Source organism: Strigops habroptila, chromosome 5 (assembly GCF_004027225.2).
Source record: "Strigops habroptila isolate Jane chromosome 5, bStrHab1.2.pri, whole genome shotgun sequence".
Lineage (NCBI taxonomy): Eukaryota > Metazoa > Chordata > Aves > Psittaciformes > Psittacidae > Strigops > Strigops habroptila.
The window spans coordinates 24,206,038-24,230,154 of NC_044281.2; the positions used below are offsets into that span (position 1 = coordinate 24,206,038).

Sequence of the window (24,117 nt, forward strand, 5' to 3'; positions counted from 1 at the left end):
GGGAGGGTATGTGCAAACCAGAGCACAGATGACATGCACACACACATGCACAGTCCCTACTAATATCCTGAATTTTTCCTTGGGATAAGGAATGCTTTTTCCCTCTATGCCTTTAATGTAGGCATGAAGTTTGAGGCTAGCCTGGGCCATTTGAGGAATAACCAGTCCTGTTTCCACAGCATCGCCAGCAAACTGAGCTCTGTATGTGTGTGTGAATGCAGATCCACTCTGGGACTCTTAGAGCACTTCAATTCTTTCCAAATAGACCCCAAGGATACTTAAATCATTTAGTATGAAATTCTACTTGTGACTTTCTCTTTCCCTGTCCTCCACTTCCATTCTGAGAGCATCTGTAAGGGGATCCATTTTCCAGCTCATCACAGAGTTTTCAGCAAGTTTTATGTTGTGACCCATTTCCAATCTAGCCACGCTTCTGTCCTAAACTAAAGAAAACCCAAAATGATGTGCAAATGCATATTCAATCCTGCCATCTTTTAAAGCCAACTGTATCTTCTCCCACGCAATCTTCCTTTGTACTTACAGCATCCATATCCTGTTCCAGTGGGACTAATGCTGCAGGGCCTTCTTTGCCCCAACCAGCCACTGCCTGAGCTTAGCTTTGACTTTGAGTGTCCTCAAAAATTGATACTTCCTTCTGCAGTTCCTCCAGCTTGTGGTAGCCCCCCTAAGTCCATTCAACACCCCTCTTTGGCAAACTGCTCCCAGATTCAATAGACATGTTTAGCACCAGCTAGGATGACTTCCTTTACCCCAGCCCTGGTGACTGGAGGAATGCGCACACATGGCCACCCTCCTGCGCAGGGCATGTTGGCCATGCGTGCATGTGCAAACACTGCCACTCGCTCTGCTCCCTTGCCTCCTTTCCCGCACCCCTCTGGGTGGGAGTCTGGGAGAAGTATCCAAGGCAAAGTCCCACTTCTACTTTCACTCCCTGCTGAGTATTGCTGTGCGCATATGTGTGCATGTGTGTGTGCATGTGTGTGTGTACAGACTGAATGGCTCAGAGAAATGCAGTCCAAGGGGAAGCTGTAATCCCACCTCTGACCCTTTCTTCCTGGAAAGCTCTTGCCTGCCAATCTCCTTCCATCCAGGAGTGACTCCAAAGCCCTTGTGAAAGGAAAACCATTACTTCCTACATATCCACAACCCTTGCCATTCACCCCCTCCAGAGGTGGGTTTTGCTGCTGCGTGAAAGTTCCCAGTCTCTGTGTACCCCATATATGTCCTCTCTCCACATTCTTCCTCCTGCTGTAGCCACAGCCAGCAAGCCTTGCCGTGAAGCTGCCCATCTGAAACCAAGGGGAGGCTGAGGGAGAGGGTGGTGCAGAAGTGGAGTACTTTTTTTTCTCTTTTCTTCATTTTGTGTCACTCATCCCAATGCACTTTGCTGACATGAAAGACAAAACGAGCACTATCTCTTTGGGGCCATGGATGGGAGGGGAGGGGTGCCTGCCTCAGTGGTGGCCAAAGCTTGGCCTCCACACATTGGCCTGCATCCCCGTTCTTGCTGCTGAGAATTTGGGCCTGGCCACCTGAAACCGAGAGGCCGATGCTGGGTTTGGAGAATGCCCCTGGGCTGCCTGACCAGGCTCTGGGGAGATATGGTATGGCTTAGGGGACTGGCTAAGCTCCACCTGGAAGGGTGCTGGTGTAGTAGGGGCAGAAGAGGCCATTTCTGTTCTCCACACTGGCTCATCCAATGTGGTGGCTGAGCGGGGCATAAGCACGGTGGGTGCCAGGCTGCTCGAGGCTGGCATGGGAGCCGGGGTGGAAAAGCGACGAATCTCCTGGGTCTTGGCTGTTTTCAGTGGTATCTGCTTGGCTGCCGTGAAGGATGAGCTAGCCTGCGGGGCTGTCTGACCAGGAGACTCCTGAATGCTGGAGCCTGGGGGATCCCCAAAGCAGAACATGGCTGACTTTAATTGATAAGGCTGGTGGCGCATTAAATCAATGACCCTGATCCCTGATTTCTGGCCAGGTGCCTTTTTCACTTTGCTCTCTGCTTTGCTAGCCTGAGATTTGCTAGCTGCCAGGGGATAGAAAGGGGAATGCATTGGGTTGTAAGCTATTGGAGGTGGAGCCCGGATGTTGGGTGAATATTTCCAGGAGGAGGGCAGAGAAGGGGAAGGAGAGGGGGTCCTGGGCTTGGACTCTGGCTTCGGTGTTGTCTCTACCACGAATTTGTCCATGCGGCTCTGGCGCCTGGCAAAGAGCTCTGCGCCCTTGCCTTTAAGCTGAGGCATGTCCTGGGCCCCGTTTACCAGCCCAGCATCTTGCTGCTGAGGCTTAGGAGCCACCGGAGGTGGGGTCTTGAACTTGCGGCCAGAGGACTGCATGAAGTTACAGGCCTCAGCACCCAGGCTGAGGAAGTCCTCCTCGGGCCCAGACTCAAAGCCTGCGCCAGGGTGGTCACTTTTCACCTTCTCATCCAGGTTCTGCACCAGAGACAGGAGTTCAGGGTTGGGTGAATTCTTCTTCTTCTCTTCAATCTTACTGAACATGGGTTTCCTGTTGCCACGCCGGCGAGCCTCCTGCAGGATGCCTGTGCGGGGAGCCGGCACGGAAATCCTCTGCTCCCTGGAGGTTAAGGGCTCAGAAGGGGGTCGTGGCGTTGCTGGTGAGATGGCAGGAGTAGGCTGATTTGGTGTGGGAGAACTGCTTATTATGTGCTGTGATGGTGCTGGACTAATATACAAAGAAGAAGAGGCTGTTCCAGGGACCCGTGGCTGGGATGCTGCAGAGGCCACCTCCCCTCCTGGCTTTGAGGGAGTTGACAGAAAGATAGAGGTGGTGGACGTCCGGGCAGTGTTGGCAGAAGGCTTACTCTCTGGAGCACTTCCTCCAGCCCTCGGTTGTGACTCTATTGGCGGTGTTGGCCTTCCTGGTGCAGGAATATACAGAGATGTGGAGGAACTGACCGGACCACGCTGTGTTGGCACTGGTGCATTGGCAGGTGCTCCTGGAGCCAGAGGTGAGAAAGGGGGAACCACTGTGCTTTGCCCACTCAGACTTTCACTGGGTTTTTTGGGTGCAGATGGCCTGAAGATGACAGAGGATGTTGCTGGGCGCTGGCCAGAAAAGCCAGGAGTAAAGGGCCGTGCAGACCTGTTGAACATGCTTGAGCTTGCAGAGAAGGGGTCGGGGGTGCTTGGGGGAGGTGGGAAGAAAGTGGGGCTAGGGGGAGCTAGAAGCTGAACTGGGAGGGTGGCTGGTTGCTTGCTGGGCACTTGCACACCTTCCAGGTGGATGCTGATGGGCACGCTGTCTGTCTTCTGTGGCACAGGCATATCTCCGTTCACCGTGCCCTGCTGCGGCTGGGCAGCTGGGGTAAGCCGGGGGCTGATCTGTGCAGGGACTTTCTCAACTGTGTATTTCCCAGCCCGTTCTCTCTGCTGCTCAAATAACCGTGCTCCTTTACTGGAGGCCTCACTCAAACCTTTTTGCTTCTCTTCCTTCTGTTCAGAGTCAGACTTGGACTTTTCAATGTCCAAGTAAGTATTGTCCCAGTCTGAGTGATTAGTTAGGCTTCGGGCATCAGAGAAACCTTCCTCATCAAATTCAGACTCACTTGTGGGAAAAACTCCGTCCTCCTCTTCGTAGGAGCGGTCTTCGTCAACACTCCCAAAGCTTACCAATGTGTATTTCTTAGCCCTCTGCCTGCGCTTCTTGAACATCAACACCCCTTTGGAGTGGGGGTTGGGTGCATCTGTCAGCAGGGATGCAATGGTTCTGCACTTGGTTTTGGCTTCTTTCACGTTCTTCTCTTGGATGCTCTCGTGGCGGTGGAGCTCTGCAAGAGAGAAAAGGAGGCAAGCTCAGAGCTCAGCAAAAGGCTGGGTGGGCAAAGATATGTGAACAGGGATATGGCTATAGGTATTCTAGTGCATATAGGAGGAAACACACTGTCATCCCCTGCCCTTCTTTTTCTTTCCTACCTTTGTAGTTTTCTCTTTCTTTGCAACAACAATAGGAGTCCATGCAGGTGCGGGGACTCTGACAGCCTATCTCTGTTTCCTGGTCAGACCTGGGATTTCCTCTTTCAGCAGCATGTGGCCAATTGTCCCAGGCTGCATCTCACAGCATTTTTACAGTCGAATGCCCTTGCTCCTGGGAATTTTTACCATTTACTTATCACCCTGAAAGCAGAGCCCTGCTTTTTGTAGATTTTACTTCTACCATATGGAGCATTCCCAGGAGCAAGTAGTCTCTCTGGTCCTGAGTGTCTGGGAAGCAGCAGCTGCTACTGTTAGCACCCATGCATGTGTGCAATAGGAAAGGTGTGCTGCAGGCAAAGACAGGCTGCTCCTGCTCTAGGCCCTGCAGTGCCAGCTACAGAGTGAGAGTGTCTTGCCGCAGCATTGTGTGTAGGGGCTGTTCACTGCTCTCTGCAGCAGCCCTGCAATAGCAGGAGACCTGTTCTCACCCTTGGCAATCATTCCTTGCCTGTGCCCCATGCCCAGCAAGGAAGAAGAGCATTTGCTGCTAAGCAAGAATCCCAGACCCCCACAACTGATCTGCCAGGCCAGAAGGAATCCACTTAGAGAGGCTTGCTTGGAAAAGCCAACACCTGTTGGAATACTGGCATGAAAGTGTGGGATAATCATTTATCACCTGCTCTGCCAGCCCAGCAGTCAGTAAAGCCCCGAGGGGAGCACTGTGTTCTCTGCCTTGTGTGCGGGGAAAACAGGGTGAACAAGATTTGGTAGTAAAACCAAATTCGTCTGCCCTAAGGAAAGTAGAGACATGCCTTAAATCAGTGTTCGAGTGACAGAAATCAGCACTAACCTTGCACAGAAAACCCCCACATACCTAAACCATAGACCAATTTCTGATTTCTTTCATTTCATCCTTTTCATTACTCCTATTGCCTTTTTACCAACATGATAGTCCAGATGAAACATCTGTCTACTGCTTACATCTAATAATTTGTCAAAAAAAATGTGTAGCACCTTATCCAGCCCTGACATTCTCACGAAAGAGGTACAAAATTACGCCCTGCTGAAGGGGAGTGGAGAGGAGAGAAGCTGCAGGTAGTGCTGGGGGATGGTGTCAGCTCAAGAGAGGATGAAAGCTGCTCAGTCCTCTCAGGATCTCACTTCTGACCATTTTATCACAGAGCTTTCTGAATAGTGGTGACCTGCTAATGTGAGAAAGTTACCTGAGGTGGGGGACAGGGAGCTTAGTGAAGGAGGATACTAGTTTTCCTGAGGGCTGCAGATGTCCCCCAAAACCTGGCTAGGCTGTACAATTGTGGCAGGTGTGATCATTTCATACTGCACTGGTGTAACTACTGTATCTGCAGATAGAGCTTCCCTCTCTCACCCAATGCTGAAAATAGGTGTTGATTTGCAGAGCAGTCATCCTTCCAGGAAGCTTAAGATAAATACATGGAAAAGCTCTTCTCAAGGTTTGCAGCCACTACATAGCACATGCTGCTGCTTTGGGGTTTCAACAAGGGGACTTCTGAGGTTTGAGATCACCTCACATTTGCACAGTCCATTCCTTTGCACCCAGAAAACTGGAAACAACAAAATCAATGCTGATAAAATGGTTCCCTATTTGTACTTGAACTTGCATAGTGAAGGCTTTCTGCAAAACTTTCCTTACAGAATGCTGAACCAAGACTGAAGTAGTGTCCAGGTTTTTATGGAGACTTAGTGCTCTTCAGGGCAGTTGTAGACTTGCCCTCAAACACCTGCTCGTGAAACTACAGTCCCTGAAGATCTGTCTACTTCACTTACATATCTGCAAGCGTCTGGGGGCTGCTCACGGTGGAGGAAATAAGAGAGATTTTTTTCTCGCTACAAGCATCCTTATGATAGTCTACTACACCTCACTTTGCTCGTATTTTGCTTCTACATTTGCAAGGAGGAAGACCAGCACTACAGAATCTTAGTCAAGTGCTGAATACGTAAACTCTGGACCCTGAGTGACTCACAGGAGGATTTCTGGCATCAGAGGCTAACACCATACAAAGTAAGTGTGCAGCCCCTTCTGATAGCAGAGTACCATGAAAGCACTCAACTTTCGAGTCTGGGCTAGCAAATACTGTCAGAGAAAATACATGGCTATGCCTCCAACAACTCTTGATCCTGGCTCAGCATTAGCATCCATGTACAACTTCCCTAGGAAGTTGCTCTGAACTGCCCTGTGCTCTGAAGCAGCTGGCAAGAAAGGCCCTCTGGGACCTGCTACTCACCTCCCTCTTCTTCCTGCTTTGCTCCTCATCAAAGGCTAAAGCACATGACTAACTGCACCAATCCTTCCAACAGAAAAAATGATCATGCTATTCAAGCTACAATCTCCCACAACAGCTTAAGAATAAAGAGAAAGAGAAATCCTCCTGAGGTGACTTGCTGAAGGTGAAGAGCAAGAGTGAAATCAGAATAGGCAAAAGAATAGGGGAAGGATAGGAGAAGAAAAAGGAAAGGAAAGGGAGAAGAAAAGAAATAGGAAGATAAAAGAGAACAAATAAAATTAAAAACAGAAAATAGAGGAGACATCTGTACCTGCATAAGGCTGATCTAAGCTTGAGAAGGCAGAGTCCAGACCTGGAGAGCCGGGCATGTCACAAAGCCCGTTAAATTCACAACTCCCCATAAACAGAGAGAGAAGCAGAGCAGTTCCCTGCTGGAGCAGAACCAAAACTCTGAGGTGTCCAAGCCCTTTGCTATCAGCTCCACAAGCCTTTTAAAGCCTCTCTTTTGTCTCGTAGGCATTGCTGCTGAAAGCCATGAGGTCACTTTGTCTATTTTTGTCTTCTTAGCTTCATCACTGAACAGTGTGATGGACGTTGTCACCTGGCACTTAAACACTCTCCTTATTTCCCCCACCCTTTACTCCCTGTGAGGAGAAACTCCTCTTTTTCATTATAAAGTAAGAAAATATACTCTGTACTCTCACTGCTTCTGTGCTGCAAGCTTCAGGTTAGAAAGGTGTAAGTTTCAGGTTAGTGTTTTTAATGCCTCAATGTCAACATTTCTGTGCTAAGGAACCTTTCAAAGAGATGAGACTAACACAGCACTCATGTCCAACATGGACAGGGAGAAGAAACCCTCCCAGGAGGAAAGCAACTTTCCTTGTCTGAAACCCTTGGAGAGCACCCTGCTCCAGGTAAACATAGTGAAGAAAAGAGAGAAGAAGCTTTCTTTTCTTGTGTATATCAATTTCTTTCCATGTCTGAGATCTAGTCCATGATACAGATTTGTATTGTGTTCCAGGACTAAGGAACTTCTAACAGAGGATCATTAGTGTCCTTGATGCCTGCAGTGAAGTAGTTTAGTTGAATTAAAATGGCCCAGGCTCTTACCAACACCACTGAAGAGTGTGGTTGTGCCCAGGGAGGGTGATGGAGCATTTGGAGGCCAAGGAGTGGAGTTCTGGCAGCACCATTCAGAGCGCCAGTGCTGGAGACTCAGAAGTGTTGAAAGATGAGATGCTGACAGTGAGGACTGGATGGGTAGGGAAGAAGGGAACAAAGGGTGCTGGGAGTCTACAAATCTCCGTAGCCGTGACCTGCTCAACATCTCCTCACACTTTGCCTAGGTCTCATTGTACTGCCTCCTTCTGTACATAAGCAATAGACCCTGTGAGAGAATCTCAGAGCTGTGACCAAGGGACACTGCCCTGTGATTCTCTGTCCCAGCAGTCCCAACTTAGCAACTCTGTAGCCCAGGACTCGAGCAGACCATCTAACACAGTGTTAGTGTGTCTAGAGAAACAAAGGTCTGATCATGCCTCCTGAAATCCACTAGCCATCACTGCATGCCAAGAAGACAGCTTCCACAGGCAATGTTCCTATAAAAGATCTGTCATGCCTCATATAGAGGCTCTTACAGCAAAAGCAATGGAAGTTGGTCAGTCTCTTCTTCTATGATGAATATTTATGCATATAAATTTCTCTTTGTGAAAACCTTGTAGAATCTGATAAATACAATAAAATACACAAAAGCATATACAGCTTTGCAGTACAGAAAAAAGATCCTCTATTAAGAACATTCAGGAAAGGTTATAAAACTCTCCCAGATTCTGTTGGTGTGGTGGATTATTTCTATTGAAAACTTCTTGTAAAGTTTTAAAGCACTTACTTCTTGTCTCCACTAAATTCTGTTGGAATAATCTACAAAAAGGAAAAATTTCTATTAAGCAAAGCCTACAAAGATTTCTCCATGAACTTAATTAGATTTCAGTGAAGACAAATTAATTACATTACTAATTACAGAAAAAAGAAGTGTAAAAAGTAGAAATCTTTTCAAGATCAGGCCCTATTAAAAGAAGGCATTTTAATGTATGATCAGGACAACTTCTGAACAAGCAGGATTACACAGTGTCAGATACTGCTCATGTTCACTAGGAAACAAACAATGGTAAATTTTATTATCAAAGACCAAATTCTAGAAAAGCCCTTACCGCAGAAAATAAGCACACTGCTAATTTCAGAGAAAAAGAGCCTGTTCCTCTGTGATGAAATACGACTTGTCTACTATTTTTTTCACAAGGGATCAACTAGAACAATTTTGTTCTTCCAGGTATTTATGGTAACAAGGTCATTTTTCCATGGCTAACGTTCCAAATATCTCAGTAAGTCATTAGAGGCTATAGACATCTCATGCTTTTCATACCTGGAGTCCTTTCAAAATAATATTTGGATAGGTTATATTGGCCTTCTAAGTATTTCCCTGTTGAAAGCTTTAACCTTTCAAGTTTTGACCAATGTTTGAATTGCAAACAGTAAAGTAGAGGAGTATGTATTAGAAGAAGTGGTAGAAGTCTTGGGATAGAAAACTTGTTTCTCATTCTTGGATATTTGCACACTTCCATCACATTATCTGTGCACTCAAAAAAACCTCTCTTAGTGGAGTGGGAGTTTGCCTTTCTTCCTGACCCGGATGAAGATGTCTCCTCAGTGCAGAAGGTAGCACTGATGGCCAGCTTCCCTGTGCTGACACTCACACTCGGGCTCAGGATATTCCCTACATATTCTGCAACAAGACTGCCAAAGGAGAGCTTTCTTTTGCAAGGACAGCCCCTGTTCAATGCACTAGTGAATCTGGGTTTTGCAGTTTTAGCCCGATTTCCTAAAAAATAGGTAGCTGGATAGAAGAGAGAGACCCTGTCATAGGAAGCAGGAAGCCTGAGTGCAGTCTTAATTGGGCACCAAAAACTGAAGAACGCACACAATGGAACAATTATGAGTTCTCATTTTGAATGTGAGAGACATCAGAAGATTTGCATTTACTGACATGAGAGAATGAGATATCAAATACAAGACATAAATTAAAAGAACACTAGGATCTGTTAATTCTGCTGCTCACAAAATTGCTTGATGTCTGACAGCAGGATACCACTGATTCATCTCTTGTCCTTCAGTATTTCCAGCAATCCCTCTCTAGTAATACAGACAAGCATATGCTCACCATCTGGGTCTGTGGACTTGATTAATCCTGTAGCACTTGCCATATATTCTTGTCCTTTTCTGCAGCCAGTCAAGTTCCTACTACATTTAAAAATCCAGCCTCTCACAAGACAACTGTACACCTTCCATGCCTTATGTCATCTGCTGATTAATACACAGCAATCTCCGGTGAATCCTCAGGCCATCCATTAAAAATGGTATTACTATTGCTATTTCCTGTTACTGCTTGCTAGGTACAACACACTCAAGAGGAACAAACAACATTTTAAAAGCTTCACTAGCAGGAATTTGAAGCTGAAAAAGCAGATAGGAAGACAACAGTGGTGTACCTCGGGACACTTTTGAGCTCTTCAATCCAGGTAACCCACCTCCCTCGCCCATATTCCCCACACACCTGGGTTTCTGTGGGAAGAAAGACCAGAGAAAAGCTGCAAGGTGTCCCAGCCAGGTCCCAGCTCAGAACAGTAGCAGTTTCAGGGCTACTGGGTGCCCCACAGCATATGTTGCCTGTTCTGTTTAGGTGCAGCCAGAGATCCACTGACAGAAGAGAGGAGGGTTGGGATTTTTAATCATCTGTCTCTTCACCAGTCATATAACATTGAGGTGGAGAGGACATTTGATTGGCATATGTTAGTGTTTAAAGCTCCATGGGTGAAAATATAGAGGTAGTCCTGTTAGATTCAGAAGCCCAGTGAAACACTACTACCAACTTAGCCAGTTAGCTAATCTGACATCATGAGCCATTAATAGTTATGTTTTCTGTTCTATTCTTAGCCAATTGTGCAGTCACCTTACAGTAGTCCTATCACATCCCCATTTCTCTCATTGGAAAAGTCATGTGGAACCATATCAGATATCTTACAGAAGCCAACATATACTGTGTCTACCTTATTTCTTTAGCCACGAAGTCTTATCTTACTGAACAGGTCAAAGACTATCTCTTTTTCTAGTTTTTATTAGTTCAACTTGTTTTTACTGATAATTTTGTTTTCCACAAAGTGTCCTCAGAAGAACTACTTTGTTCATGTAATCAAAGCTAAACATTTATTTTTTTTCTTATCCACACAACCTGTGCTTACGAGAAGGGCGCTATTCTTGTTCTCTTTCCCCGAGACACTTCCCATCATTCTGGGGTATTTATCAAGGACTGAGGACCATTCTGATACAATTTTCACTAATTCCTTACGTTTCTGCTCCACAGAGAATATGATTCAGCCTTGTCCTTTCAGTATAGTCAGTGTAACAAGATATCCTGAATCTACTCGCCTCTGTTCCTGCTCCTATTTCTTTTATACAAAGGGCTAGATTCTTGCTAACATAAGTGGTAGATACGCTGATGACAGTGAAGCTTTACAGATTTCACAACAAGCTGATCTCCCTTCCTATGATGGATTTAAGTGAAACTGAAGAACGATTATTTGCTGGGTTGACAGTTTTCTCCTTCCTAGCTGTAATTTTCTCTCACTTTTGTTTGAGCAATGACTGTTGTTTAATTACCCCTTGTCAAAGTCCTTTTTTGCCTCACCCTTTTATGCCTCTCCCTCCCCCATCACTATCACTTTGTCTCATTTCAATATTGTCTTTGAGCAGACTTGTCCCAACCTTGTCAGCACGTCCCGTATCACTTTCAAAACTGATGGAAACAACATCAGATGGAGAGGGATGTCCATTGCTTGTTTTTATTATGATTTCTTTCAACTCAGCTCTCAAAATCCTGGAACCTAGAAACTGTCTTAGAGTAAGACAGTCTACGGGGTTATATATATAGTTGTTTCAGTGTGATTATTGCTCTAGCCACCTAGAGATCTGAATTACTGGTAAAATTTTGGCTTAATGCCATTGTTTGTTCCCCATCAGCCTTACACATCCTAAGTCACTCCAGAAGTGCATGTGCAAGGACAGGCTACATTAACTTAATGTGTCTGAAAAATCACTAGCTGGGGCTCTGCAAGGACCATGGAAGCATGAGCTTGGAAGAGAACTGCTGACACTGTTTCATCAGCAGCAGGATGATAAATGTTGATAAGTAAATCTCTGACCATGTCTGAGGAACTGTGACCCAGAGTCAGAGTCCCTGCACTGACAATAGTAATGCAGAGAAGTAATGTCTGAGTAACTGACAGTTCAGAAAAGATGCTCAAAATGGTATCTCATACAGTGGAAATACTAGGACAAATGAGCGTATCTACCTTTTCATTTCAGGGATCGCATACAGCTTTCCTCCAAACATCTTCAAATACTAAAAATCTTTCCCCTCCCAGAGAATACTATATGCAGCTAGATTTATCTTGACCTAACACACATTCAGTCAAAACCATGTGTCTGTCAGGCTCTGGAGCAGCAGGATAGTAGTGAGGCACAAAGGTGACGCAGAGCAGAGCTCTATCTCCCTTAGTTCCAGTACCAGAACCCACAGCATCTAAATTGAAATGCTGAACAAGAGTGATGCCAAAGGAAACGATACTAGAAGTATCCAGTAAGAATACCTGAGGAAGATGGCCAATTACTTGTGACAGTTTCTGAGATGGCTCAAGAAAGAAGGAAAAATTTATCCACACTAGCTAAGACAGACAACACTATCTTATAATCTCTGACTTCTGCCCAAAGAGATAATACATCATCCTGAAAATATCACCTCTGTGCATTCCATAGAAGAACATAAACCAAAGGCATAAGCTCAAAAGCCATATTCAAGCATAAAACTGGAGGAAAAGGGCTCTAGTTGCACAGTGCTTATCTCACTGTGGTCTTCTCTTAATAAACACCTTCCAAGCTGCAGAGAATTCAGAACTGAATGTTAGTTATTAAGTGGGATATTCTTAAGTAAAGGTATACAACTGGACTGCATACACCTGTGTAAGTAAATTGATTTTGTAAATGGAGGCAATTTCCAGTTTAATGCATGCTGAAGTGAGATCAGACTCTCCAACTATGATTCAACCATGAAGCTGTTGTTCATGATTTCCTAGTGGTTGGCTGCTCACCCTTAGCAAGGGCCAAGGGTTATTCAGCATTGCTTCATAATGCTAGGAACAGACTTCCTGTAAGATAAATAGTTCAGGAATTAATCTTCTGGTCAGAGCAGAATGCTTATCTATTCTACTTTAAAGCAGGTAGGATGGGGACAGTTGATACTACCCTAAACTTTTGGTCTTCTAGAATGCAGTGAATGGCAAAACCAGTAAGGTAGCCTAACAACCACATAACTGATCATTACAGTCACAACTGTCAAAACTGAAAGCCGAGCTGAAAATGGGGGGTAGCAAGTTCAAGCTGCTATTCAGGTACTTCATCTTGTTAACAGCTCCTGTGACCTATACCAATTATAATAGGCTGATAGATGGCTTGCTGCACTCACCCTCCCTGCAGAGAAATGTGACTGCAGTCACTCTTAGAAGAGGTAATCTCTATGACCCTCCAATGAATAGACCATTTATTTATAAGCATCCTATCTTGTCAAGTGATGCTGCTGTACATCCGCTTTAAACAAGAAGGATTTCCTTTTCTGATATGGAATGTGGTAACTTTAATGACTTTTCTCAGGCAGCCAGGTCCATATAAAGCAGAGGAGGAAATTTCCCCACCCATTTTTCCCTCCCTTCCCCTACCGTACATGGAGAGGCTCTTGAGTGCTAGGAACTAAAAATACTCCAGTGGATAAGTTTAAATTGAGATATTTTGAAGCACTTCTTGCACTGACACAAATTCCTACAGTATGATTAGCAAGTTAGGAGTAGACTGCTGTCCTGGTATGTCTGTCTTCTGCTAGCAATTCGTATTTCCAGTTGTAAGAAAGCCTGAGCCTATTATCCCCGGGAGACGACAGTGCACCTTAGAGAGCACAGGTGGCTGAGGAGAAGCAGCCCTGGTTACAAATGGATCCGAAGCCCCTGAGGGTGGGATGAGCAGAGGGGGACACTGCAGGAGCTATGGGGAACCAGAGAACCTCACTAGCAATTACTTGTGACAGTGTATAGTCTGTTTCTCCCTGCTACAAGCTCCTGCTTTCTGCTAACTTTTTCTTTGTATTTTCTGTCTTGGTATCTCTTCCTTTCCTTCTGCACTGTCTAACCAGCAAAGAAATCATCTCAGGAAGGGTTGCGGCTTGGCTCTTTACAGTAATGATGAATTGAGGCTCTAAAGATCCCCAGTTTCCACATAATCACCTTTTTAAAGACAGCAAGTTACTGTTTTAGTGGGAAGGAAACAAATTTGTACTTTTCGTTTCTTCAGATTAGGCAAAATATTGGCTATTCACAAGTTTGAATGCTCTCCTGTAGTTCATTTAAGTACAGTAAAGAGTCCCCGTTTGATGGCTGTCCTCTTGCCCCACTGAGCAAAACACCAGGGTACACAGTAGCCACTGGGTAGCAATAAGGACTGAAGTCCTATTACTTGTAGGGCAAGTTCCCCACATTTGGGTGGTGTGTGGCTTCCCACACTGCCCCACTAGTCCACATCAGCAATGCTCTGAGCGGTTTTTGAGCAGGCATGTCCAAGTTATGTGTCCTGTGGTAGGCTGGGAAGATGTGCATACTTATCCCACAGGCTGGAAAAAAAGAGCCAGTGTGCAAATAAGGCAGGGAATTTGGGCAAAGAGAGGCCCAAACCTCACTGCAAGGGCTGTTGCCTCTCTGAGGAGAGTAGACACTCAACCCATATTTGCTAACATTAAAAACGAAGGAAAATTATACAGAAAAGGGAAGGGAGGGGGGCTGAGTCAACTTGCCTGTGATCTGGAAAGCAGAGAGCTCTGGAAAGCATGCAGTGAGGACAAAGGCCTGCAAAAGCTCTAGACTGAGAAAATAAAAAGCAGAGTTGCAGATCTTAAGTTTAAGAAAACCCAAGAGCTGACAAGCAATAGCAGTCTTACTGAAATCCTTGCAGGGCAACAGAGCTGTGAAGAGTAAGAATGTCAGTTTCTACTCTCAGTGGTCTGCAAAAGATTTGTTACGTATCTCTGGTTTTGTACAGGGATTTCAATTATTCCTCTAGAAATCTGATGTTTCTAGACACTCATCTAGAAATACTGTATGTGCAGTTCTGTTTGCCTGAGGTGAAGGGACAAGTGGGAAAGGGACGAAAGTCTCTGTAGCTTAAATGGCAGTGAAAAGTTAGGAAGAATGAATATGAAGGACAAGAGAAATACCCTCAAAATTGGAGAAAACATCAGAGCTGGCATGAGAAAGGAATATGTTCCAGAAAGAAAAGGTGAAGAACCATCTGGGTAACAGTCCCAACAAACCAAAAAGGAGCTTTTCACATTCTTATGATGCCATGGTGGAAGCCATAATGCAGAAGGCTGTGGCCAGGCAAGGAGGGTGTGCTGAGCAGGTGCACTGGGAATATATTTAGATAGGTAGTGCTCCAAAAGGCAGACATCTGATTAGGTAGTCAGAATGGTCCTTAAATGTCTACTGTGTATATACTGAGCCCCAGGCTCCCTGGGGCTGATCATCCAAGTCACCTACCATAGTTAACTCAGATTTTAAAAACTTGAGCTTGATTTTACGTTCCTGTTTAGCAAAACCCATGAGTCTCCGTATCGCAAAATAGGCTACTGTGCTGTGGTTATTGCTAAGGAAAGGCAGAGAAACAGAGCTTTAGACTCTGCTGGCTCTGTGAGAGCCTGGAGCAGCTATAGGAGCTGAACCAGTTCAAGCCCAAACATCCTTGCCAAGGCTACATCTTTCCGGCCAGAGATGCTGTACCATGTGCCTCTCATGCCGATAGCTCCTTTGCCCGCAGCCTCCCCATGAGCCAGTGCAGCTCAGCAGTCCCACATCCTCTTGTGGTTATTCCAGGTATAGGTGATCCTTAGCTCTGTTCACCACATAATGAACACCCTTCATACCTCTTCCTTCCTTGCTTCCTTCCTCCACAGAGTTACTGGCTGTTGACCATGACTTTTGGTTTAATGGCTGCTGTGCTCCAACATGATCAGGACATAGAGTTTTGCCTTCATGTTTACTGCCAAGATTCTTAACCTGAGAAAAGGCCAAGCTGGCCATGTGAGTTGCCATCCATGACAGAGTAACTCTTACATAAGGACACCCATAGCCATAAACCAGAAGGCGGGTAAGCAATGGAGGAGTAATAGGAGAATAAAATATTACCTCAGTCTGCAGTGCTTCTGGGAACCCTACCTCTAGCTGGCATTAGAGTTGCATCACCTTCTGCCATGGGATATTATTTTGCCATCAGAAATGCTCTGCGTTAAATACATGGCTTGCCTCTGAGCCTTCTGTACTGACGCTGTCTATGGAAATAAGTCTTGATGTGAAGCAATTGCTTATCCACTGCTAGGACTATCAGGTGGCAGGGAGCAGCTGAACATGCCTTTCTCAACATTCACCTCATGCTTGTACATTATTCAAAGGGGGAAAAAATAGCTTCATCCTCAGAGAGGTTTAAATTGCTACTTTCTTTGCTGTTCTAAGGAAAGTGAATGCTAAAGACCAGGAAGAAATAGTACAAGGCACCAGGTCAGTGTACTGCCTAGCGGGGCCAGACAAAAGGGACCCAACCAAGTCTGTCCTCTCAACATAAGGGCAGAGCAGTAAGACAGTGCCCTGCCTGACAAGCACTGTCTAGGAAGCAGTCTGGATTTGAAAATTACCTCTGTAGGATCCCTTAGGCAGAATAGATAAAGGAATGTTTAGCCCAAGGAGAAAAGAAAAGAAAAGAAAGGCTTAACAATTGCCTTGCAATATTATCTGGCCTAGAGAAAAATATCTAACATTTGAAGCAGAGAATCAGAATTTAGAATTTGTGTGCTTTATTTCTGATTCAGACTAGTAGCTTTTCTATGCCTCCATTCCACATTCTGTACCCCAGCTAAGTCACTTTTTTAAAACCTGCTTTATTTCTAAGCTCAGAGAAGTGTAAATTAGTCAATCACACTGCACACTGAGGTACTCATATGAAAACAAGTTTTTGATTACCCTGTTTTTAATATTATTGGATAGACCACAACTATGAAATCAGGTAACATCTTGTTCTGCCTTCATGTTTGGGTTTGAAATACTCCATGTGTAGCAGAAACCACAAAAGATAGAAGGTCGCTTCAGGTCCATCACCCACGTACTACACCACATTTTTCACTACTTCATTCCACCTGGAAAGGTCTTGACTAGAATCATAGAATCATAGAACCAACTAGGTTGGAAAAGACTTTAAAGCTCATCAAGTCTAACTGTTACTGCAGGACTGCCAAGTCCACCACTAAACCATGTCACCAGGGGCTTTGTCTACATGGTTTTTGAACACTTCCAAGGATGGTGCTAGAGCGCAGCTGGTTGTGTGGCTGCAGCTTCTACAAGCGACTCCCAGATCCCAGACCCTTTCTCTCATGTGTTTCTTGGGACACCTTGGGTGAGGTAGAACCCAGGGCCAAAGCTGTGATAGGAAGCCCCAGATCCTGCAGGTTTGACTTGAGTCTGCTTCTTCCCAAGCTAGAGAAGCTAACCCACTTGACATTTGCAACAATGAGGCTTCTGGAAGGAGATCCAGTGTAGGAAGAGGGCATGGGTGAGTGGCGGGGTGCAGAGGACTTACTGGCCTGCTTGGCTTTCTCCATGTATGTGGTGGTTAGGTCTTCATCAACCGGGTGCTCCACTGGCCCCACCATGGGGATGAGATGGCGTTCCGCTTGGATAGCCTTGGTGGCATGGGGCAGGAGCATTGCCTCTGGAGAAGGCTCCCGTCCTTCTGTCGATGGTGGCTGCAACTGTCCCTCACTCTCTGAAAACGGAGTGCCTGTGCGGCTGCCAGGCGAGCAGGTAATCTCCCTCTTGGCCACCCCGCTGGAGCTGACCACCTCAGCTCCCCGCAGTGGAGCAGGCTCTGGCATGCTCTCGTAGCCACTCTGTTCAGACAGGGACACCTCATCCTGAGGTGCATCCGGCTTGCTGGTGGTGCTGTCGGGTGGCGAGCGCGGGCTCTTCTTGCGAGCCCGGCGGTGCTTCTCCTGGGCTATGTTGTCAGCATCGCTGTCTGTCTCCCCATAGTAAGCCTCACTATCTGGCGGGGAAGTGAGGCTCTCTGGGTGCCTCTGTGACCTCCGTGGTTGTGAGGGCTGAGTGGCGGTGGGGGCTCCTGCCGGTTCAGGACTGAGTATCTGCGCTGGGGGGCTGAGTGGGGATTGTGGGGAGAGCACTCGCTGCCCTTGAGAAGGGGAGCGCAGGAGCCGTGGACCGGTTTGGTCCCCACCAACTATCCTGTGGGGAGAAGGACAAGCAGTGAGTGAGGTCTGTTTGGTGAGGCTGAGCTGGAAGGAAACCCCCACGTGTGAGAGAGGGGTAAGGACTGAGCCAGTGTTTCAGGTGTCTTTCAGGTGGTACTGACACCTGAAGTGCACACACCAAGGGCAGACTCATCTCTGACATCAGCTACATGCTCTCATCCTGATTTTCTGCTTCATGACTCTTTGAAAACCAGGTGTTAAACACTTGAAAATCAGAATGCCCTGAGAGCATAAAGAATGCCCTGAGCCAGCTTAATTAGCTCCCCAGGCATTTCTCCTGGAGAGGTGACTTCCTGTATAGCAAACACTCTCCAAGTCAGCGGGACATAGCCCTACAGCCTGCCGTTTACCATGGTGGATGGTGCCTCAGCCGCCACACTGCACTCCAGCTGCTCCTGCAGCTGGGACTGCACCATGGAGCTGTGTCAGCCCTGAGGATCCCAGCATCCCTGGCTTTAGCTCAGAATGGGCTCCAAACAAAGAAGTCGGCGCTGTTTGCTCTGACCTCTATGTAGAAGTAAATAGCAAATACTTAGGAGAAAAGGCCCACGTGGTTTTTGAGGGGTAGGAATCTACTATCCTGTGGTAGGCAAGTGGGACATGAGGAAAAGGCTGAGGCAAATGCCGTGAGACTGCTTTGCAAGCTAGCTACCAGTGCCTGGGTTTTGACTACTGTACTGCAGTCATGCCAGCCAGCCCAATCCATGGTGGCATTTGCCTTTGGCTTAGATATATCAGCTTCTAGCCTGTAAGTCAGCTGGAAGGATGACTAGAGTAGGGGCAGTCATTGCTGACAGAAGGGAGGAAGAACTGCCTACGCTGATGGGAAAAGAGCCAGCTCCGTCCTCCGTTTCCTCAAAAGTGACTCTGGATTTTAATGGCAGTTTGACTCCAGACCACACAGATGGAGCAGGGAACTTCTTCCTTCCCTTGCCAGAGTGACGAGGGCTTGTTAGAGTTACAAAGAAGCCTTAAGTATTTGCCAGGAAGCCAGGCAGACAGCATTGCCTCTGTGAGGCTGTGGGACTTATAACTTGGATCCCAATACTAAACTGTGAAAAATTTATACTTATGTCAAATTCAAACCTTTTTGTGAAAACTAAGGGTGGGACAATTTCTGACAGTTTATTTAATAAAATTTGCTATTATGAACTCTCACTGCGGAGCAAACTCAAAGCTCCCCAAGCAAAACAGAGCAGTCCTTCTTTAAATACTCCAGTGGATAACTGCTTGTAAGCCAGTTTCTCTTGTTCCGCACTGTTAAGTGACAATCTCTCTCCCTCCTTCCCTTTCTCTCTCGTTCTCTTCAAATATATCCAGCACTGACAGAAATACACATACAACCTTGCATACTCCAGAGTAACCCAGCCACCTCTCCTTTCTGAATGGGACTGATTGGTGTTTTCTTTGGGAACACAAATATGGAGTGGGAATAGAGCAGTATTTATTTGATAAGTTCTCCACTACGCCAAGATGAAGCCAACTTGTTACGTTATTTCCAAACCATCTGATGCTGGCTCAGAGACGGCTCAGAGGAGCCTGCCTTTGTCACTTTGCTAATTCAAAGTGTGCTGATTTTGGCCCGTTGGAATTTGCCCAGGCACCTGTTGACTGCAGACAGGCTCCAATGGGATGAGATAAGACCTTGGCAAGGGACCAGGACCTGAACACCTTGTACAGGGCTCCCTCATTGCGCTTAATCACAGCTACAGTATAGGGCGAGTACATCAGAAGGCACTGTTGCTTTCCCTAAAGCCAAGCGGAAGGTCCTTCATGCTTAGGCTTTGCTTCTTTGAGCACTGCCCACCTTTGACCCCGCTTTACAGATGTCAGCAACCAGCATGGCTCACAGTGCTGTATCTTTTCAAGGCTGCAGGAAACCACATCTCCCAGCCCCTTTCACCGGGGCCTTATTTCTTGAGGGTGACTTCTGTTTTGGCAGTACTGTGGACAAGCTGGGACCTCACACAGCTTTGCTGCCTTCATCATGTAAATGATTCATTTACAACTTGAGCCTCACCCTGCATGCACTGAAGCACTGGATTAGCTTAGCACAGGTAGAACCAGGGACACTACTGGGACCTCTTTGTGCTTAAATTTGGGCCTGGTCTTCAGTATTCTGCTGGACTAGAGACTGCCAGAGACATTTCTTCTTTGTTTGGAACCCATTTTGTAAAAAGGGACTCAGCTACACACTTCTTATCTTTGTGGGAGTCGGTTCACACTCTATTGGACTACAATGGCCTGCTGTAGCAAATACTCAGGTAATCTTGTCTTGGCTCAATTACCCAATGTGTAGACAAATCCATTTCTACAGAACAGTTATTTACCCAGAATGAACTGGAGTCTCTGTTAACTGCTGAGATGATCTGCTCTATGGCATCTGCTTGCTTGGAGCCTAAATTGCTCATTCTTTGCAGCACAGCCCTCACACTGCAAACATTTCCTTCCAGCCTGAGGGTCAGGAAGGTCCAGGGTCAGTTCAGCCCCAGGGCCAGGCACTCTGGAGAGCACCACTGAGACAGTGCAAAGCTTCTGGATGGCCACGTGTTAGCCATGAGGAAGTCCTCCTAGTACACCCTGCAGTATGGAGAGACAAAAGGCTTCCTGCCTGCCTTCTTTCTGCTAGGTGTGTGTAGCTGCCACACTGGTTGAAGCTGCCCTGCTGCCTGCACTGTCACAGCACTGGTGCCTGGGAGCAGATTACCTTTTCACGCAGATGTTGAGCATGCCATTGGAGGAATCGATGATCTGCATGGCAGCAGCATGGGAGAGGCCAGCACATGACTTCCCATTGATAGATACTAGCACATCATTTTCCCACAGGCCTCCACGGCACGCTTTGCTTCTCTTTCGGATCTGGAAAAGCAGAAGAGAGAGGATAGGGATGAAGGGAAGAACTGCAGCTATTTAGTTCAGTTGTTTGTCTCCTGCTGGCCCTTCTATTGCTCTGTCCCTGTCAGAATAAAATAAGGCCTAAGACTACCGTGCTGCCAGGGACCAGTCCTTATGGGTAAGCCCTGTCAATGCCTTTTGGTCTCTGTATTCCTGTTAATTCCAAGAGTCAGTCTGCTAAGGATAGGCCTGACCTGATCACCAACCCAATTCATGACCTTCAGTGCAGATGAAAGACTGCATTGAACGACAAGAACGTGTATGTGCTCTTCTCCTCTTGTTCCCTATCTCCTAAGGTGCTTGGGGAGTCTGTGTTTCAGAGAGGGAACAGGAACTCTTTCCAAACTATCCCTGTGTATCGCTGTGTGTCCTTCTGTATACCCTTACTGTGCTTCCTTGGTATGATTCCTGACACTCATGCAGAGCCCCTGCAGGTAACCATCCTCAGGGATGCTGACATCAGGGAAAGGTGGTGATTCTAAGGCACTTCCTGCTGTGAAGCATTCCTTCTCTAATGTATTTGGCCAGTATATTTCTGGACATCTGCATCAGGCTGTATGGTGTCCTGTTACACAGCGTAAACTTGGAGTAAATCTTTAGCCTTAACAGGAGCTGTGCAGGATATGCATTGCTATATCTGACACTGGAGTCTGGGTCACTAGTTCCAGGCTAGTTCCTAGATCTGGCCACTCATGGCCATCTTTCACCAAGCGTTTCCTCTCCCTTTTGTTCCATCATCCATCAGTTAAACTTCTTACTGAAAGCCGTAACTCAGCCTAGCCTTTCTGCTAGGACAAGCAAGCAAGCAAGCAAATCGAATGCCCACTCAGCCCAAAACGACAGACCTCTCTCATATAGGCAAGCAATGGGATAGTCTTGTAGGACAGCTTTGCACCCATAATGCCAAGCTGTCCTTTTATGTCTCGTATGTTCATTCTGCACATAAAAGAACAGCCAGGAAAAAACACTGGATCAGGGCAAATCGTGCCAAAGGTAGCAATATGCTGGATTTGTAGATGCTTCTAGAGTATTTCTTCAGATCTTGCAGTTGAGTGAGAGACAAATTTGTGTAGAGCTGTTTAACAGAGGGTGCAGTGAACAAACTGTGTCAGACGCCTGCAGAGATGTAATATACAGCAGGGCACCTTAGCCTGTATCTTGTAGTCTTGTACTCCAGCAACCAGACTCGGCTATAAAATCACATAAGCTACTTTGCCTGCACTCCCATGGAAGTCCCAGGATGGAGAAGTGGATGTGAAAGGATTGCTGTCCTGTCATTGTTCTTGCAGGGGCAGGAGGAGAGCAGGAAGGGAGAGAGCCAGAGCCCTGAGGAGGTCCCATGGCATGGCTGGCTGGTCTCAGGGCCCGGGTCCGGGCCCTCTGCATGCATGGGGTATGCACATGCCCAGGCTCAGCCCTGCTGGCTCATGTTGAGCAGGCAAGAGCAGCACTCCTCCCAGGTAGCCTGTCAGCAGGACTGAGAGGTGTTGGGGAAGAAGATGGAAAGAGGAGGGCTATGCTCCAAGTTGTTTGTGTTCACTGGCACTTTATCACTTTGTAGCCTCTCTAGCCAGACCCAAAATAGGGACTGGCTCATCCCAGCTGCCACATCCATCAGCCTCTGTCATTTTAGTCCTTTATCTCCCTACTTGTTAATATAAGCATGGAATGAGAATGTGTGGGTCTGCAATGAACTACTGAAGAACCACTTTTCTGCTGTTACAGTATAAATGCTGCTTCCTGATACTCCCTCAAGGTGCAGCTGTTAACTGAAGAGATAGCAGACACATTTTCCACTGCTGCCTACCAACAGCGCAGCTAATGCAGAGTTAGGAACTGAGGAGAGGTTAGAAGGAGGGTCTCCTTCTGGTATTTCCCAAAAAGCCAACTGCTGCTCCATGGCCAAGTGCTTGGTGCTTAGCCCTGGATGAGAACACACCTGCTGGCTATCTCTCCCAATTATGGAGCAAGGGGACTGGGGATTAAAGGCTGTCAGCAGGTGCTCAGAGCATTCTTCACATCCCATTGTTCTCCTTCATGCTTACTGAAACCGACTGGCTGTAGGCTTGTGACTACCAAGAGTAGAGCCGGTAAGCTTCCTGCAATCCTCTGGTCCTATAGTACTGTAGGACTTTGCTGGCAAATGTTTGGAATTCCCGGGCAGGGAGGGGTAAGGCTGTGCTCACAATACTGCCTGCAGCTGCTTCAGGCACCTTTAGATCACACTAGGCTGGTGGGATGCAAGGTGCCCCACGTGGGCTGAGGAATGTGAGCAGGCAATGCATTTCTTTTGTGGTTGGTAAAGATGCTGGCTCTGGCTTGGTCTGTGCTCATATTTTACCACGGTGGCTGAAGATCCATGCACTAAAGCAACTATTGTTACTCCAGTGCTGTTGCAGAAGCCTGCAAACTAGCTCTGTAATCCAGGAGGGGATTTCTCCCTGTCTCCATTCCTCTTTGGGAAAACAGGACCAGGTCTCTACCAGCACAGGAAGAGACCTACAGAGTCTGAAAATAGCATGTAAATGCTCCTGGGTGGCAGTCTCTCACAGTTTTATAAACCCATCCCTGGAAGTTTATGAATCTGCTTCCCAGGGCAGAGGGAACAAACTATTCACAGGTTCATGTTAATGACGAACCCCTACCCCACTGTGTATGCCAGGGAGGAAAGGCAAGGGGTTAAAGGCAGAAGAGGACTGTGGAGGGAGAAAAAGAAGAAAGCAGTCATACAGAAAGGATAGGATTTAATCCACAACCGCGACAGCAGGGTGCAGTGTGCTGAAGGCTGGAGAGCCTATGGACAGAGACTAGCACAAGCCTGCCTTTTTTTATGACTGCCAGCGCGGAGCTGTGGAGACCTTTAATGACAACCCATAGCCTGCACTTCTCACTCACAGGGAGGGCAGCACTGAGCCTTTGAGGCCCCAGGCCAGGGCAGCTGCCCACCCTGAAGGTCAGGCTGCCCTCAGGCTCAGCCACTTGCTCCCCATGTCCAAAAGATGCCCTCTTCTGGGCATCCAGTGAGGCACATGAAGCATCACTAAAACAGAGCTTCTGCTTAGGCTGCACACGCGTTGGAAGGTGTCTCCCAGCAGCTAGGAAAGGATGGGAAAAGCAGCATTTCAAAGACAAATCCTCTCTGCTTCCTGTAGCAGATCCCTGGAAAGCGTTCCTGTGCAAGTGAAAGGCAGTACTGAGGAACTCTAGCAAGTGGTCAAGACTAGCCCCAGACCTGGCCCTGGGGGATTGCATTGTCCAACCTTCTAGCACATACTGTGAAGACTGATCTCCCCTTTTCGCAGGGGGAACCCCACAGATTCTCTGAGGCTCTTGTAACTAACTGCCTGTTACGCTTTCTACTCTGAGCCCCAGTGGACATGCTCCCCCTTGGCATACCGTGGCTCACATGGGAGGAATGTCCTGTTTAGATTTCAGCTCTGTTTAGTATATCTGTTTAGTTTAGAGAATCCCAATATCAATGCATTACTGATTTATGCTACTGGAAATATAAACCAGTGGAAAACTGGAAATATAAAGTAAT

At 46.8% G+C, this 24,117-nt stretch overlaps 1 protein-coding gene across 1 annotated transcript in view; it reads right to left on the reverse strand.

Annotated features, from left to right (window-relative positions):
• Window positions 1-1,475: 1,475 nt before the first annotated feature.
• SYNPO2L (synaptopodin 2 like) overlaps window positions 1,476-24,117 on the reverse strand; it is a 34,845-nt gene continuing 12,203 nt past the window's right edge. Inside the window, exons 3-5 of the mRNA XM_030486129.1 lie at window positions 20,389-20,540; window positions 16,994-17,655; window positions 1,476-3,811 (exon numbers count right to left, since the gene is read on the reverse strand). Of these exons, the coding sequence (XP_030341989.1) occupies window positions 1,476-3,811; window positions 16,994-17,655; window positions 20,389-20,540 (3,150 nt within the window). The remainder of the gene's footprint in view (window positions 3,812-16,993; window positions 17,656-20,388; window positions 20,541-24,117) is intronic.